A 16,269-nucleotide genomic window follows, 5' to 3' on the forward strand; every position below is an offset into this window, starting at 1 on the left:
TGGAAGAAAGTCCAACTCTCATGCAGCAGCACACTTGTGTTAGAAGCCCTGCCTGCAGCTCCCTTGTGTAGGCTTACAGAATAGTGACTCATTAAATACTTGGGCATTTTTCTTATCCTAGACAAGAGGAAAAACTTCCCTTCGAGAAAAGAAGGTGAGTTTGCTACACCTAAAAATGAAATGAAACAGTCCAATCAAAAGCTATTTATCACTGCATGAATCTTTACTGACCCATGAGTTTTTTAACATACAAGAAAAATAGTTCTGGATTGATTTTGTTTCTACACAGAAAACACCCCCTAAGCCCTGCTTTTTTGAATGACACTCTTCATTTCTTGTTGGGCAGAGTACTGAAATACAAAATTTAATACTATATGAACAATTTCAACAGAATATTTAACAAAAGGAAGTAAAAAGCTTAACACTTTTTTAAAAAGCAATATAAAAATCTGCATTAGGAGCAAAATGCAGGTCCATCCAATCACCCAGTCTGTAGGATCACTTAATCATTTTCTCCTGTAACAAAGAGGTGCACGTTCTTCTTGGACTGTAGCATTTGAGCTGTGCGGTCTATGCCAACCACTGCAGCCAATTTCTGAGCATCGTACTTGGAGTAGAGCACAGTGCAAGTCCAGGTAGCATCCACCCCACTGTCTGTGGCCTTCAGCATGTTACAAATCTCACTGTAGAAGTGGGAGTATGTTGGTAACTCATAGAAAATTAGGTTCCTAATGCCTTTTATTGTATACCTGTAGTAGAAAAAAACAAACAAACAAATTTGTTGCAAATTTTACAAAATATGCATGTTAAAACATCAATCCTCTATCAGGTCTTCCAATTTCCATGAACCTCAGTGCACATCAGCTGTAGCTCAACTTTACAAACCCTGTGTCACGGACTGAAGACTAAACAGAGAAGTGGAATTTAGGGGGAAAATCTAACACTGCCAGGCACAATGGCTTCCTCTGAAGTACCAACCACCACCAATTTATGAAGCAGTCAGCCTCTTCAGCTTGGACTGTAATACAGTGAAGACTGACCAGATCAGGCCTCATGAAATTTTTCGTATTTGCCAAAACATCTGCTAGTAGAAAAAAATCCTGTTCCATTAGGAACTTGTAAACAGCTCCAGTCAGGATGTACCAAATTTTCCAAGTGGCCTCAGCTTGCTGTATTGCATTATTGAACCAATTACATACTCTTTCCAAAATTTTATGCAATTACTGTGGCACAGATGAACACAAATAAAAGGCCCAATGAATCCCATTTGCAGGCTGTATCACCCTGTCCTGACATCACTGGGACTTGGCAGCACTTACCTCCCTGAATAAAGCTTTGCTCCTAACAAAATAATAAAGTCTTTGCAAAGGGACTGCTGACAACAGGCAAAAACTTGACAATAAACTTAACAGCTCTTATTTCAGTCAAAGAAGTCCTCAGAGGGATCCAACAGATTCGAAAAGCAGCAGAGCCCATCTATGACTAAGGTCAGACTCTACCTTCAGAACAGCACACACGCAACTCAGAGGGAAAACTCGATCCACAATTCACCTTTTGTAGAAGTGGAAACGCTCGGTGAACAATAAAAACTGCTTCTCTCCCTTGAGAAAGAAGCGCCTTGCTCTGCAGACAGCAGCCTTTTTAGTGTATTCACAGATGTGAGTGAAATTCAGGTCCTCTTTCTTGAAGTAGTTTCGAAGGCGCACGTAGTCGAAGTACGACGGGACGTAAATGAGCGTGTGGGACATGATGGCATCGCGGTACTCGGGCAGAACTTTGTCAATGAAAAACTGAAACCTCAGTTAAAAAAAATAAATACATTTTAACCAGAGTTAAACTTCAGCTTCCCAATACTGATATGAGCTCAAACAGGAATATCATCAAACAACAGACTACCAAAGATTTTCACTACATTTGTCTTTCTTTTAACTTCACAGGATTTCTACATGTGTAGGAGATAAAAGGCTTTACCAGCACTACACAATTCTGGTAGAGACTGGTATTTCTTCCCCAGACTATATTCTCCAGTGCCTTTGGCAAGGAGAAGGCCATTACTCCCCTCCACCTGTGCAGAGCCCAGCCTACACCCGAGGACTAATGAAGATGTACTGCTGTGGTGAACCCACAGTGTGCTCTGCAGTACGCTCCACTAAACCCGAAATCGCAGTCACTGGGGCACAGCCTGAGACACACAGTACCTTGAGTCTATCACAGAAGTTACACTTTCAGCTTCTAATCTCCGAAAAACATGAGGAAGCTGGACCACAACGTGGCTGATGGAGCCAGTGAGTGGCATGTTGCGGACAGCAACCTGTGAGAAGGAAGTGGGATGTTTAGGGCAGCAGCATTCCAAAGGCAGGCACACTGCAGCCAGCTTTCTGCAGCTCACATCTGACAGCACAAGGCTGTTTTTAAGAAAACCAGTGCACAAGGCTGTTTTTAAGAAAGCTCCAATACAAAACTACAGTCATGGTACACAAACCAGGTCTGTTAAATACACAATGACTGCTTATGCCCTGAATCCTATATATTTGAGATGGTCTCCTAAAGTTTTTAGTTTTCCTGTTTCTTTCAAAATACTACCAGTTCATGCATCTTACACAGTAGGAGATAAAAAAAAGGAAGCAGATGAACCCTCCATTTAACAACAAAAAATATAAAACAAGATAACTTGAGACTGTCAAATTAAAAAACCAAAATCCCATTTCTGACATGAGACAGCAGCTACTATGAAAGAAAAGTATCAAATAAGCATCACTGCATGAGGAGCAGTTCTTCATACCTCTGGCAAAGTATGCAGTGTCATGGAGATGCAGACTGAAACATTTGGGTGAGAGAAATGATAGGCACGCACAGTCTTTCAGCAACTGAGTTACAGAATTTTTCCTCATGTTGGGTTTCGTGTTCCTCTCCCCCTCCCTTCCCCACCAGCATTCCAGCTCCTCTGTGAACTCACCTGCCCAGCGTAATTGAAGCAGTGTTTGTTGAAGACAGAGTTAATCTGGGGGTCCTGGAGAGCGCTGAACAGCAGCGTCTGCCGGTAGTACTTGGACCAGTTGTTGAGATTCAGCATCCGCACCCGGGAGAAGTCCACCCCGTGGGAATCCAGAGGCAGCAGGTTAATGTGCTTCATCAGGTGCTGCACAGACAGATGGAGACACATCACTGCTGGCATCCCTGACTGCCTGCAAAAGCCTTAACTGCAGTGGGGAACAGGGCAGGGGCCAGCACGGCAGCACAGAATATAAACATCCAGCATGTCCCAAGACACCACTGTCTGGAATTTATTGACCACAGCAAGAGCAATTTACTTGATTTCCTGCCACAGAACTGAAAGCTACCATCTCTTTAGTCATCAGGAACAGTAACCTTTCCTTCCAGTCTTCTCCTGGGGCAAGCATAATGGATTTGTTTGTATTAAAAGTCAATGTGCCCAAGGTTTCTGAGCTAAAAGAAGCCCAAGCACAGCTCAGCTCTCATCACATTCAGAGAAAGTTTGAAGAAATTCACTGCATTTTGCCCTCAGGGAATGATGCCTAGGACTGGCATCCCTGCCACCACTTGGCAGGCAGTTGCACCTAAAGGGAAAAATGGGAAGCAGGCTCCAGGACTCATTCCTTGGATATTGTGTAGGCTCAAGTGCCCTTTCTGGGACTCCTGAGGAAAGATGATCTTCTGGACTCATCCAAAATGCCTAGTGACATCATGTAGTCAAAACATCTGGTCCAGGTACCTCTGAGGTGTTTTTACGTGGAAAATAAAACCCTACCATTTCAACCCTGAAAACTTCTACTAACCAAAAGCTGAAAAGCAGGGGTACTGCTGCAGACCTGCCACAACCCCAAGAGCTCTATTTTCATAAAATGTACAGGAAGCCCTTCATACTGTTTAACTCTGGACATGACTAATGCTTAGTACCTCTGCAGTCAGTGGAGACAAGAGGCAGCTCCTCTTGCTTTCTGTGAAAACCTGAATTAGGCTGAAGAGATTCCTCACATGGCTGCAATCTGACTGAGACACTGGGCAGTCAGACAGCTGGCATAACTTCTCCCAGATGTGATTAAAGGAACCATCATTACCTCATGCTGCAAGGTAATTAAAACTGTCCAAAAAACACCTCTGATGAAATATACTACTAAAGCACCAAACAAAGTTTTAGAGAGAACATGTCCTGAATACTACCAAAATCTGCAGAAAGAATATTCTTAGTATAAGGAAAATACCAGGGTGGAGGGAGGAAAAGAAACAAACATCCATGTCTAGAATCAAGTCAGTAAAAACCAGCAATGCTGCTCACTGCCAAAACTGAGTAACATCAGACCAGCAAGACCCAGCCCAGCACAAAAATGAACACATATATGGAAAACGCACCAGAACGTGCTCCCAGTTCTGCATCAGGTAAATGTCTGCTTGATCAATTATGAGGATTTCTATTGATGACAGAAAATCGAAGTCTCTCTTCTTCTCCCCCTCAGCGCCAATGACAGTCCTGATGCCCAGGGGAGAGGCAATGATAATGTCTGAGGAGTAGAAGGGTGCATAGAGCCTCATGCTCTTCTGCAGAATCGCAACCCCTGTCCAACAACACCAAGAGCAATGTCTCAGTTAACATCAATTATCAACCACATTCTTCCAGCAGGCTCTGGAACAGTGATTCCCCCCATTTCCTCTGCCCACACTGATGAATATAGCTGGACACAACTAATCCAGCTGAAACTCTCCCTTCCCCAAAAAGTGCTTACCCACCCTACCCCCCTTCGACAGGCATTTGGAAAATTTTCATGAAGTTTGGCAAAGCATTTCTGTATTATTAAGATTTTCCATAATCTGAACAAAAATTTTTAACTGAAACATATTGTTCGTGAATTTCTGCTGAACAGGGGAATGAGGAGACTGAACAACTTAAGAAAAAAAATGCAGAAATTAACTACTCCTTTCTCCTTAAATTCTGAACTTTGGTCTCTGCCTTTGGGTATTACAGTAACTTATTTTAACCTGTCATGAAAGTTCTGGGGTGGATCTCTTGACTAGCAACTGCCTTTATTCATAGGGCTGAAAGATTTGCTACTAAACCACAAAGGACGAGGTTCTTCATGTTACAATGATCAAAGGCATGACCAGTCTTGCACCTCCACTGCTTCTCACACCACGTGTTGCAGGGTACATTCTAAACCAGTTGATGCATCACCTCTCATGTTATAGACAGGAAAGGGAAGGAATCAAAGGAGTTTGTGTCATAACTACATGTTTTTCTAATATTTCTAGAACCCCCAGTTTTCTGGTCTTAAAAATCCAGCTAGTCCAGACCACATTCAAACCACCCCCTTCAATCTGCCCAACAAAGTCTCTCCAACGTCTCTCCCTGTCCATGTGAAGGCAGGTATCACGGGTACAGCAGAAGACCCTTCCAAGAATTTCAGAGACAGCAGTAGGGATGCCTCCTGCTGTCTATTTCAACCCATAAAAATGGAAAAAGAAAGAAAAAGAAGAAAGGTTCAATTGGTTGAATTTCCAAGAAGAAGATATCACTTGTCACAGCATATACACAGTTTAGAAACATCAAGTCTTTTTTCCGTTTAAAAATGTGAAAGAGTGGTGGTTTCAGTAAGACATAACAAATGTGCTTTAAATTAGATCTTTGTGCAGAAGTAACAGGGTGTGCAGCACAGTAAGAAAGAGAAATTATTCTGCTTCTATAATTTGCTTCTGCGAGTTAACAGCACTGAAAGTTTCTTCAATCATTTCTTAACACTTAGTAAGTGGAACAAGCAGAGTGTGGTATGGGAGAGGACTGAAAGGAAAATTATTATGCTACTGAAAGTAAGATGCTCTCAGCCTGAGAGATATTCACTGGGGAAGAAGGAAAGACTGAGTGCGACCTGCTCACATCTTCCACTGCATCATTACATTTCTTGGGGTGCCAATTTATCCTTCAAGGTGCAGTATTTCAAAAGCCTCTGATCTGCCAAGTTAAGTTAGAAAAACTGCCTTCTCACCTTGGCAGCTCCAGGAACCAAGCCACTAGCTAGTTCTCTGCATACTGAGTTACTAAACAGGATTAAGACTACAATATTATGAAACAGTCTCAAATTTTCTGCTTGTCCAACACTCCTACTTTGCTGGCTACCCATTTGCTTTCATGAAAACCATGGAAAGCACAGCAGAAAACTGCTTTGCTCAGTATTGAGCTTTAATTTTGTTCCAGCCATTACAAGAGACATTGTGAACCCGCTAATTAAACCCAAAAGATTTTTTTTTTTATAACATGAAAAGACTTTGCTGCATAATCAAGGCTATCTTGAAAATGAGGTGTGGGCAGTCCTGCTAGAATAAAGCTGTCGTTGCATTTTAAATGATTCTGAACTTGTTGTGAAAATAATTACTTTTCTATTTTCTCTTCCTTTTTAAGTTCTGGCAAGGCAAGAAAGATTTTCAGAAAAATCCAAGTTGTCAGTACAAAACCAGCAGGAACACCACACAGCCTAGAGTCTCACCAGAACTTCCAGCCCTGATAGCTCCTAGGCATTTGGGAAGAATTTGTTACTTAGCAGTCCTGATTTTTACAAGCTAAAAATCATCAGTTCAGTAGGTCCTTACCAATTCTGAAGTGGTCATCAATGTTGCCAGAAAAGATGGCTTCATAATCTTCAGGTCTTTTCAGGTTGGGGGGCTTCTCTTCTGGGTCAGAGCCAAACTCCCCTTTGAAGCGCTTTTTATTGCTTACATCTATTTTTTTCTTGTCATTCACTTCGAGAAGACTGATGAAAGCATGCACAATCCGCAGAGCACATTCCCTGAAGGGCACTATCATCAGTACCTGTGCAGATCAACCATTACAAGAGAATAACCCATAAAATGTGAACACTCGCTGTTAACTGTATGTTAATTAAACTTTTGGCTTGGATCTGCCCCCATGGAGCATCCCAACCATCAAAACAAAGCCATTCTGACAAGCAGCAGCAAGGGAAGATGCACTGGGATGCAGTGGGCTCTTGAATTGGTAGTGGCCAGCAGCTCAGCCTGGTTTCCCAGCTCACTCAGGGTACCAGTACAGCAGAACTGAAAACTAAGCACGTGCTCCTGTCCTCCCTAACCCCCAGGCAAGCAAGAGTTCCTGTGACACAGGGACAAGGTCAAGAGCTGGCTCTTGGATGGGGGGCAATAGTCCCTGCACAGAACTCCAAAATATAAATGGCTAATGGGGGAGTCAACATAGAAACCAAAGATTTGCCAGGCATGCAGCAAACACTGAAAGCCAACTCTGGAACTGCTCAACAGGCAGCTGGCACGCTGGTGACAGGCTGCCATAGGTGAATCCACCTGGCTATCAACTAGAGGTTGCTGTGAATCCAGCTAGGATTGGTTTGGGGCCCACTCCCCCAACTACGACAGCTGGCCTTGACAATGGGGCTGGGATTCCCTGAGGTACTCCCAGGTACAGAAAGTTCCTTCCATGCAGACAAGTCCTTACAACTGCCTAAGGACAAAAAAATTCCTGGCACGTCCCACACTGGGTGACAGCCTCCACTACCTGCACTGATACTGAAGATTGATGTGGAGGCACCTGTCTGCACTGGCAGATTTAGACAGGGATGCAGGAAAACCTGTCCAACTGTGGTGGTAGGGGGACAAACAAAGAGATAAGTCAAACTCATGGCTTGGCACAAAACCAGGCTGGCTAACAACCCTGAGCTCACTGCTTCTCACAGGGCATTTGCCCTGGCCACGGAAGACAACCTCCAGGCACGATAAAGGGATGTGGAAAAGCACATGCCCAGGAACACATCACCTGAGAGAGCAGCAACAGAAATACTTGTGGATAAACTACCAGGATGTTTGTATGGCCTGAGCAGCCAGGGTGGGGACGAGGGAATCAGAGCTCTCTTACCTTAGGCCTAGTGAGCCCCTGATCCCTGTAGTCATCGGTGTCAGTCCCTGGCTTTCGGTCCCTCCGTTTGGTGTTGTTGCTGAGCACCTGGGCATTGGCCTTGAGGACATGGTTCAGGGCATGCAGGCAGTAAGCATGCCGGATTTCTTCTCCGTTTGTTAAAGCATTTCTTTCTGGATAGAGCAAGTCCCGGTACGAATTCATGATACAGAAGAGCTCTCTTTGTAACGGGGTAAAAGGGGAATCGCTTGGTTTGTCCACTGAGGACAGAAATTGTTTATTCACTTTTGGCCAAGTCGATTCCAAAGGCTTGTGGAGATGAAGCTGTTTCACATCAACTTCTTTGTCTGCTTTCAAAGTTTTATGTTTCTCCAAAGTGGAAGAAAAGATTAGTTGACCCACCCTTGGCCACTGAAAAAAAACCAAGTCAACAACGCTGAGGAGTCATATGTACCAAACCCTGCACACTTGAAAGCATATCACCACAGCTGGTGATATCAACTTTAATCAAGTTCATGAAATTAAGGAAATTATCTTTTCATAATACAAGTGGAAACCTTTTTTTCAATATGCAATCCCTTTCACAGTCTACCAGGATAAATGAACTTCAGCTCTGTAGATCTGGATAAGTTTTGCAGGGATGTGTCTATAACTGTTCCCATGCCAGAGGAAATTGAGGAATTTTCTGCCTAACCCACTCAGCAAACCAGTGCCTCAAACCAGGGACAAGGTGAGAACCCTGGAGTCCAACTATGCTTACCAACTGGCCCCACTGAGGTACATACTTTGATTAAAGATGAAAATAAACCCATTAAGGGCTAATCCCAGAAGCTGTGATTCAGTTGCTAAATGCAGTCTTGTTGGATGTCTGTCTGATTTTGAACAGCTATCAGTGTAGTAGAGGAAAACTCTAAACTTTAAGCCTTCTGCCATGCAAGTTGTCCCAAGCTGTCCCTGTAAAGTAGCTACACCAATTTAAGTGAAGATATATCATGCATTGCTTCAGGTGGCACTAGTAATTTTGGCCATGTGCCAAAAAAGTAAATTAAATTAAAGAAATAAAAAAAATCACAGCTTTCTCTCTGACTAACTAACCATTGGATATCTTCCAATGAATGTCACCCAGCATATGGCTGACCAGAATGGGAGGCAACTCTCCAAAACAAAATCAGATGTGGAAAAGTTATGAAGAAAAGGTTTTCCTAAAAATGAGTATTTTGAGAACCAATACTCTCTGTCAAGGAAGGAGGTGCTTTTCTGGTACTGTAATCCACATATTACTGCCAGAATTAACAATGTAAGTAATAAATTCCCCTTCACTGGCTTGTAAATGGGTACAGGGACAGAGCCATCCTGAAGCAAGAACGTGAAAGTGCATCACAAGTACTTTTAAAAGTGTACATGGTCACCTCAGAAGTTCAGCTGCAGAGCACATCCCTGGCATCGTCCTATCACCACTCAGAAACAAGCCTTGCTTCCACCCCCAGTCAAGGTTTTGGGACTACAGCTCAAACTCTAAAGCTATGTTTTTCAGATGCGTCACCATATGCCTTCAAAACAGCAGACTTCACATTTCAACTCTTACTCAGCAGTAAGTGAAGAAGAAAACAGTTCAACAACAACACAGCGACAAAATCTCGATAATTCTAGTGCCAACAGCTACTACTAATAATTATAATCTACTTCACTTGTACAAAAAAGGATTATTTTAATCCAGGCATCTTTAGGAACGCTGGATGGCTACAAAACATTATTACCTGGCTTTGACTTGAAGTTTTAGGAAGCGAAGACATCTTCTCTATTTCTTTATCTTCAAGTTCTTTGTCCGTGTGCTGTTTAAATGGATCTATTTATAGCAACAACAAAAAACCAGCCTGAGAACTATTGCAGCTAATAGTAGAATCAAGTTGCAGAATGGATTTGCAAATGAGATGAGCAGTTTCCATGCTGGCCAACACCACAATTAAAACTAGTTATTTCAAAGCACTTGGAGATGAGAGAAAGGTTGTCAAATTCTCTCTGCGAAGAACAGAGAGAACAGATTTGACAGATTGCTTTTAAAATGAAAAGAAGCACTTATGGAAGTACTAGAATTTTCAAGCACTAATCAAATGTTAGACAGGAAAACAGTATGTAGTGGAAAACAGTGGCAATTTTTTGCCTTAAGCTCTGACATGTCCATTGCTTGCAGGTGAAAAAGGCTGTCAATAGTAATGTCCCAAGAACTTGCTCCTAATTTACTAACAGCTCTGCCCAGGGCTTTGGCCAGTGATATGAACACAGTTTGTAGTAAAGCACAGAAATATTAAGCGAGTTTTGGCGAAGGGAGGCAAAAATTGCCTGAAGTGAGAAAAAGTCTGATTTTTCTAATCAGCATTTCTTTTTGGAAAGGAGAGGCAAAGAACTGTTAAATCATATTATACTCAAAGACAGTGGCACGCACAAAGTCACATGCAAAGCTTGTTTTGAAAGCCAAACCCTGTATCCTGCTTGCAGCACAGCAGCACTCACTGCATAAAGAAAACTAATTAGGGAACACTGGTGCTTGCCAACAAACATCCACCCCACACACAAGTTACCCAGGCAAAAGTCAAGACATTTACTGATCATGACACTGAAAAAAAATTGAGAAAATCTTCCCAGAAACACAAATGAACAGGATATCACTTAATTGGACTGCAGGCTCTCTCCTCAGTTGTTTTACTGATTCCAGCATTTTCCCAATAAAGTAGAGGGAGTAATGGGAGGCATTTTCAGGAATTTTAGTGACCCTGGGACCAGAAATTCATCCCCTTTCTGCTATCTTAGGTGACTCATTTTCTGCAATAGATTATAAAGACACTTCCAAGCTACAAGAACCCACCGAGAAGTAGTGCATCATTTATAGGTGGAACAAAGCTGTTAGGATACTTAGCATGCAGTTGGAGAGCTACTATTCTCATTAAAATGCAATGCCAACAGCCTAAGTCATATTCTCATGGTAACAAGAACGAGCTGTTTTTTCTATCACATGGCCCTTTGATGCTTCCACACATTTCATGTATCACCCAGGCTGCCTCCCAGATCTAATGTCAGCTGCTGCTCCAAGATGACAAGCCAGCATCACTAGGGATGCTACAAACATATTTCTCTCTCTCAAACGATGCCATCTGATATTAAAGCCACAGAGCATGAAATCTGAGCAGAAGCTGTGCAAGTGCCAGTGTGTGCCATGTCGCTGAAGGATCGCACACCCGTGCAACACAGTTATTTTGTTACATATGGTGGGACGACTCCAACAGTGGAGCTCAGATGCATCTATCAGTGCAGTGAGATTCTGGGATACACCCTTAAAAGACAATACATGTGCTCTGCTGATGCTTCATACTCTCCTGATCCTGGTGCAGTCAGACTCCTCTGCATAACCTTCAAAATTCTGAGGGCGCTGAGCATTTGTCTAAATTACTGTGGCTGCTCCAAGCTTCTCAGAATCTGACCTCTAACTCCACTGAGATGTGAAGAATGCCCTCACAGGTCAGCTTTGTGATTATCTCCTGTGCTGTTTGTGCCAAGAATAACTTCCAGTCAAGTGCAGGCTTGCAGAGCCCTTTTTATTACAGTGGCTTTTAAAAAGACTATTAGAGCAGCAGAACAAGACAACACCCTCCACACACTTTTCCAGTTCTTGATATGTCAAGCTTTACCAGTCATAGCAGAAACCCCACATGAATCCCAGTTCCCAGGGGCTACAGAGAACAAATGGTTCAGCTACACATCTGCATTAGTGTTAAGGGTCCCTTATATAACCAGCTGACATGTGGGCAGTACAATGAATAAGGTGGTGGAAGAACTTGGAAGCTATACAGCCTATCGTTAGGGTGTTGGATAATTTAAACATGTTTACAGATACTCCTCTAAAGGCAGATCCCTAAACACAAACACATACTGTTTTACCTTCTGGAAGAGCTTGTGAAGAACTGCTGTCTCTCTTATCTGCATTGCAATCTCCACTCTCCTCTTCCATGAAATTGGTTTCCAAGCTAAATTCAGATTCATGTTTCACATCAGTAAACTCCTCAATTACTCCATGACGTGGGTCACAAGAGGTATCTGTGCCATCAGCCTGCTCCTGGCTGAGTACCTGCTCTGCTGTGTCTGTGACTGTCAATGGTTAGAAAGAAACAGGTTATTTTCTCCTGGAAAAGTTACTGTCTGTAGATGTTGCTCCCTTTGAGCTACTGATTTTTTTCTCCCAGTACTGTATCAAAAAAGATAAAAGCAGGCTTTGTATTCTACCATAAAGATGACTTTTGGCTAGGATGCCAAATGTTACATAACACAAAATGTGGTCCCCCGGAGAAAAATTAAAGAAGCAACCTATTTGGGGAATATAACTTTTAGTTTCCAAAGACCCCAAATAACTGAAAATGATAAAAAGTTGACTCCTCTCTCCTAGCATTTCTTTGCAGACTTCATGAATGAGGATACCTCGCTGTAAAGGCGGCGGTTTCCTTCCAATTTCCATATTCTTTCCTGTGCTGTGAGGCAAACCTTTCCCTCCTCTCGGTGGCACAGCCAAGCCAGATGCTGCTTGAGAGAACAGCTTGTGTCTCCCATGAGTGGGTGAGAACCCCTGGTCTGCTGCTCCATGTGGATTTCCTCTGTGCTGCCGCACAAACAACATCTGAGGAAGCAGCAGCGGGCTGTCTGGCGCAAAACGAGCACAGCTACCCTTTCCCCTGCTAAATCCTTCAGCAACTGCTGCTCCCACCCACACAAAGCCAATGGAGCAACAGAGTCTCCAAGGCAGAAGAGCACCCAGCCAACAGCCAGTCTACAGCAGGATCCTGGCTAAAAACATTTGTTAGTCAAACAACATTTACCAAAGAAGCATGGGAAAAGAAAAACTACCTTCTTCCTCCTCTGGAACATCATCCTTATCTTCTTCACCTCGCTCTGCTTCTCCAGTCTCCTGGGACCCTTCGCTGTCCATTTCTGCCTCACTTTCCTCAGGTTCTTCTGATTCACTTTCATCTTCCTCTTCCTCGCTTTCAGACTCAGGGGAGGTCTTCAGGGTAGCCAGGAGCTTATGATATCCAGAGACCTGTTCCACTTCAGTTTCTGAATCACTTTCTGCACTTGATTTATCAGAATCCTCAGACTGGAAAGGAAAACACGAGTGTAACAGCAACAACAGTAACAGCCTATTAAGCAGCAAGCAAATACCCTCACCTCTAACGGCTCTGTTTTCCCTCTCCCATGAAACCCTTACATAAATGCCATAGAAAACCTATAGAACCCACAGAAAAGTGGAATTTTTCAAAATCCACCATTTTATGCCAATAATTATGCTGGATATCCCCATTTAGATTTTGAGAGCATCTTGGGACACAGACTGAAGCGCCTCATTCTGCACCAATTTGACTTGGAGCATCACAAAATCCAGTGCTTTCAGTCTCAGCTGAGTGAGGTCACTTGATCTCCACAGGCAAGGCTCTGACTGACCTGGCACTAGAATCTTCTAAGAAAACCACATACAGATTGAAAATTGTAGAAGGGCATCCATACAAGGGACAGAGCATGCTGGACATGCTTCTGGCTTTCAAGAAGGTAAGTGAAATAGCTGTCAGTGGACAGTGGTTCCCCAGGTAGTTGGTCAGGTCTGGTTTAGCTGTACAGCTCTACACTGAGAGCAAGCCAGACTTGAGCCAGTTCTATCCTGGGTTTGCACAAACCAATATCCAGATTACAGCCAAAACTGTAGTGAAACTGTGAGTATCAACACAACACTATTTACTCCTTTCTTAGCTCCTTTTAGCCCAAAAAGGAAAAAAAAAAAAAAATCGGTAAATACTACGTTAATGCACAAAATTGCTAAAGGAAACAACTGAAACAGAGTAATTAATTTTTCCAAACTAAAACTTTGAAATCTTTTATTAATCTGATGATACAGGAGGTTATGAAATCCTGACTGAAAGAAAAGTAAAGCACTAGCAATTTGAAGGAGTATTCACATATTTCTTTGTTCAACAGAGAAGAAAATGTCTCCTAATTCGTGCAACACTAAGTTTATCAACATTATTAAAACAACTTAAAGCACGATCTAATTTTCACTGTGACTAAATAATACACAAAAAAAGTTAAGAACTGCAGTTATTTCCTGCTGCTTCTGCCCTCTGATGGTATTACAGTTTTGAGTTAGACATTACAGAGAACAATTCAGAGCCACACAAAAATCACATTCATCTTTTTCTCCTAAATACTGTTTTTCCAAGTGGAACAACTTAATCAACCTGAATAAGTTGGAAACATGAAATGCTAAGTTTTTCACTTCACTGAACTACACAAAGATGAAAGGAAGGAAGAAATAAAAATACATTACCAGTTCACATATTTGAGTTGCTTCTGGTCTTCCAGAAACCCTGAAAAGAAAGCACTAAAATATTTTACTCTGTCAATGATGAAAGAAATGTCACAGGATGAAAGAAATGAGGGGAAGAGTGAATTGATTAGTTATGCAAGTTTAAAGAAGTTAAAAGAAAGCTTAAAAGCAAACCATCGCACATGTCTCCCTAAGAAAAAAGACCCTTAAGGGTCACCCTCTCAGGTGATGTGACCCTCTATACATGAAGCCTAAGTGCTCAGGCATTACAACTTATCAATAAAAATTTTAAAGGAAAATCTTTATGCTTTAATCTCTGTGATTAAATGCTTTAATCAGAAAATGAGGTCTCAAAAGGAATTAAAAGAATCTAGCTAGAAGGGTAGTTTGTAACAAAGTTAACCAGAGACAGAGACTACCAGCGCTAAATATTGGTCTGTGAAGTGGGAAAAAGACACAAACTAAAGGTAAAACAGCATTAACTAACCAGTGTTGGGACTGCAATTCTTCAAAGAAGCCACTGTACAAGCTGGGCTTAAACTAACCTCAACTCCTTCAAAAAGATGCAGAGTCTTGTGTGGGACTGAGCATCACTGTACACACAGGACATTCTCTCCAGCAGGCCTTCCATCCCAACCCACGTCGGAAGGGTCGCAGGGGACACCCAAACAACAAACTTTAACACTGTGTGCCTGCTCCCAAAGGCTTTACAGCAGCAGCACAGATGGCACAGCATTTGGACTATGCAGCTCTTTCCTTAGAAGTTTGCACGGGGGTACAGAAGGAAGGTGGTCATTTTGACAGAAGGGCATCCCGCCGAGGAGGCAATGGCTCTTGTCACACAGATCTTCGCTGCTCTATTTTCATACCCTCTCCGACATCAGAAAAGGGCACGGAGCAAACAGTGGGAAAGCTGGATCCCTGACAAGCCAAGGGACCGGCCTGGCATCAAAATGGGAGCCCACCTCGCACTCCGCCGCTTCCCCACTCCTCGTGCCAGCCTCGGGGCTTCCCACAAGAGTTTACATTTGGTGAAAGTCAGTCCGAGCCGAGATTTCCTGCCTCCCGTTCTGCTTCCGCGATTCCCGGCTCACGAGCGGCAGTGCGCCACGCAGCTGCAACTCCCCTCCTTCCGTCGGGAGCCCAGGGGAGGCATGACAGGGAGCGGCCGCCGCCCGGGCTCCTCAGCCCTGCAGCCCCGGGACCGAACCGCGGGGCAGGGGCGGCCCCGCGCGGGCTCGCCCAGCCCGGCACTCACTTGTCATAGAACGGGTGCTCCTCGCCGAACTCCCGCAGGTGCTTCTTCTGCTTCTTGCTCAGGCTGCGCAGCAGCTCCCGCCCGGCTCGCCGCTTGCCCATGCCGGCCCGGCCCGCTCCACGTGGGTGCCCGGCGCGCTGCGCTGTCGCACGGCGGGGGCGGGCACCGCCCGGTGATGCCGGGGCGGGCGTCGTGCCCTGGGAAGGCGGGGTCTCGGGCGGCTGGAAGGAGAGGCGGAGGGGGGGGTGAGCTCACGGGCCGGCCTCGCCCCGCCGCTGGCGGCCAGTGTGTCGTGCCGGGAGCGCGTTTATGCCTGCGAACCGCACTGGGGAACACAAGTACCGGCAAGGAACGCTTCGTCCCAGACTGTGTCCAAAACCAACCTTGTCCCGAAGCTGCGCCCCGCGACCCCGAGCTTGGTGCGGGCGGTGACGCGTTTCCGCTGCCGGAGCGGCGGTGAGGCTGACGAGCAGCGTGTTCACAGCGGGGCGGGCCCCGCAAACCCGGGCCCCGGCACTGCCTCGGGCTGACAGAGCGGAGGTTGTAATGAGGGTGGGTACGAGAGATGTTGAAGACCTGCTGTGTTTCTCTTTGCACCGGATTCGCTGCAGCCTCAAGCTTTTGTGTATAACATTTTTCCCGGGTACATGTGGGGAGATATGATTAGACAAGCTCTGTTGTTTGCCCAAGAAAAAGTCACTGAGAGGAAGCACTGAGCTTTACTCCTATGAAGAAAATTTTTAATTCTCAAATCATTACGCA

At 44.1% G+C, this 16,269-nt stretch overlaps 1 protein-coding gene across 3 annotated transcripts; it reads right to left on the reverse strand.

Annotated features, from left to right (window-relative positions):
* Positions 1-202: 202 nt before the first annotated feature.
* On the reverse strand, positions 203-15,970 carry UTP25 (UTP25 small subunit processor component). 3 transcript variants are annotated; one of them, XR_751162.4, is made up of 12 exons: positions 14,795-15,494; positions 14,250-14,289; positions 12,779-13,028; positions 11,822-12,028; positions 9,646-9,734; positions 7,889-8,299; positions 6,598-6,817; positions 4,372-4,574; positions 2,957-3,139; positions 2,199-2,311; positions 1,552-1,790; positions 203-749 (listed from the first exon to the last, which is right to left on the reverse strand). XR_751162.4 is itself a non-coding variant. In XM_010393646.4 (12 exons), the coding sequence occupies exons 1-12, from the start codon at positions 15,606-15,608 to the stop codon at positions 503-505; spliced, it is 2,310 nt and encodes a 769-aa protein (XP_010391948.3). In that variant the 5' UTR covers positions 15,609-15,970; the 3' UTR covers positions 203-502. The 3 variants fall into 3 exon arrangements, 2 of the variants coding, with proteins under 2 accessions (XP_010391948.3, XP_010391947.3); XM_010393646.4 differs by lacking the exon at positions 14,795-15,494 and adding an exon at positions 15,508-15,970 and having other exon boundaries at positions 1,552-1,797; XM_010393645.4 differs by having other exon boundaries at positions 1,552-1,797; positions 14,795-15,493.
* Positions 15,971-16,269: the final 299 nt, after the last annotated feature.

Source organism: Corvus cornix, chromosome 3 (genome assembly GCF_000738735.6).
Source record: "Corvus cornix cornix isolate S_Up_H32 chromosome 3, ASM73873v5, whole genome shotgun sequence".
In the NCBI taxonomy this organism is placed as follows: domain Eukaryota; kingdom Metazoa; phylum Chordata; class Aves; order Passeriformes; family Corvidae; genus Corvus; species Corvus cornix.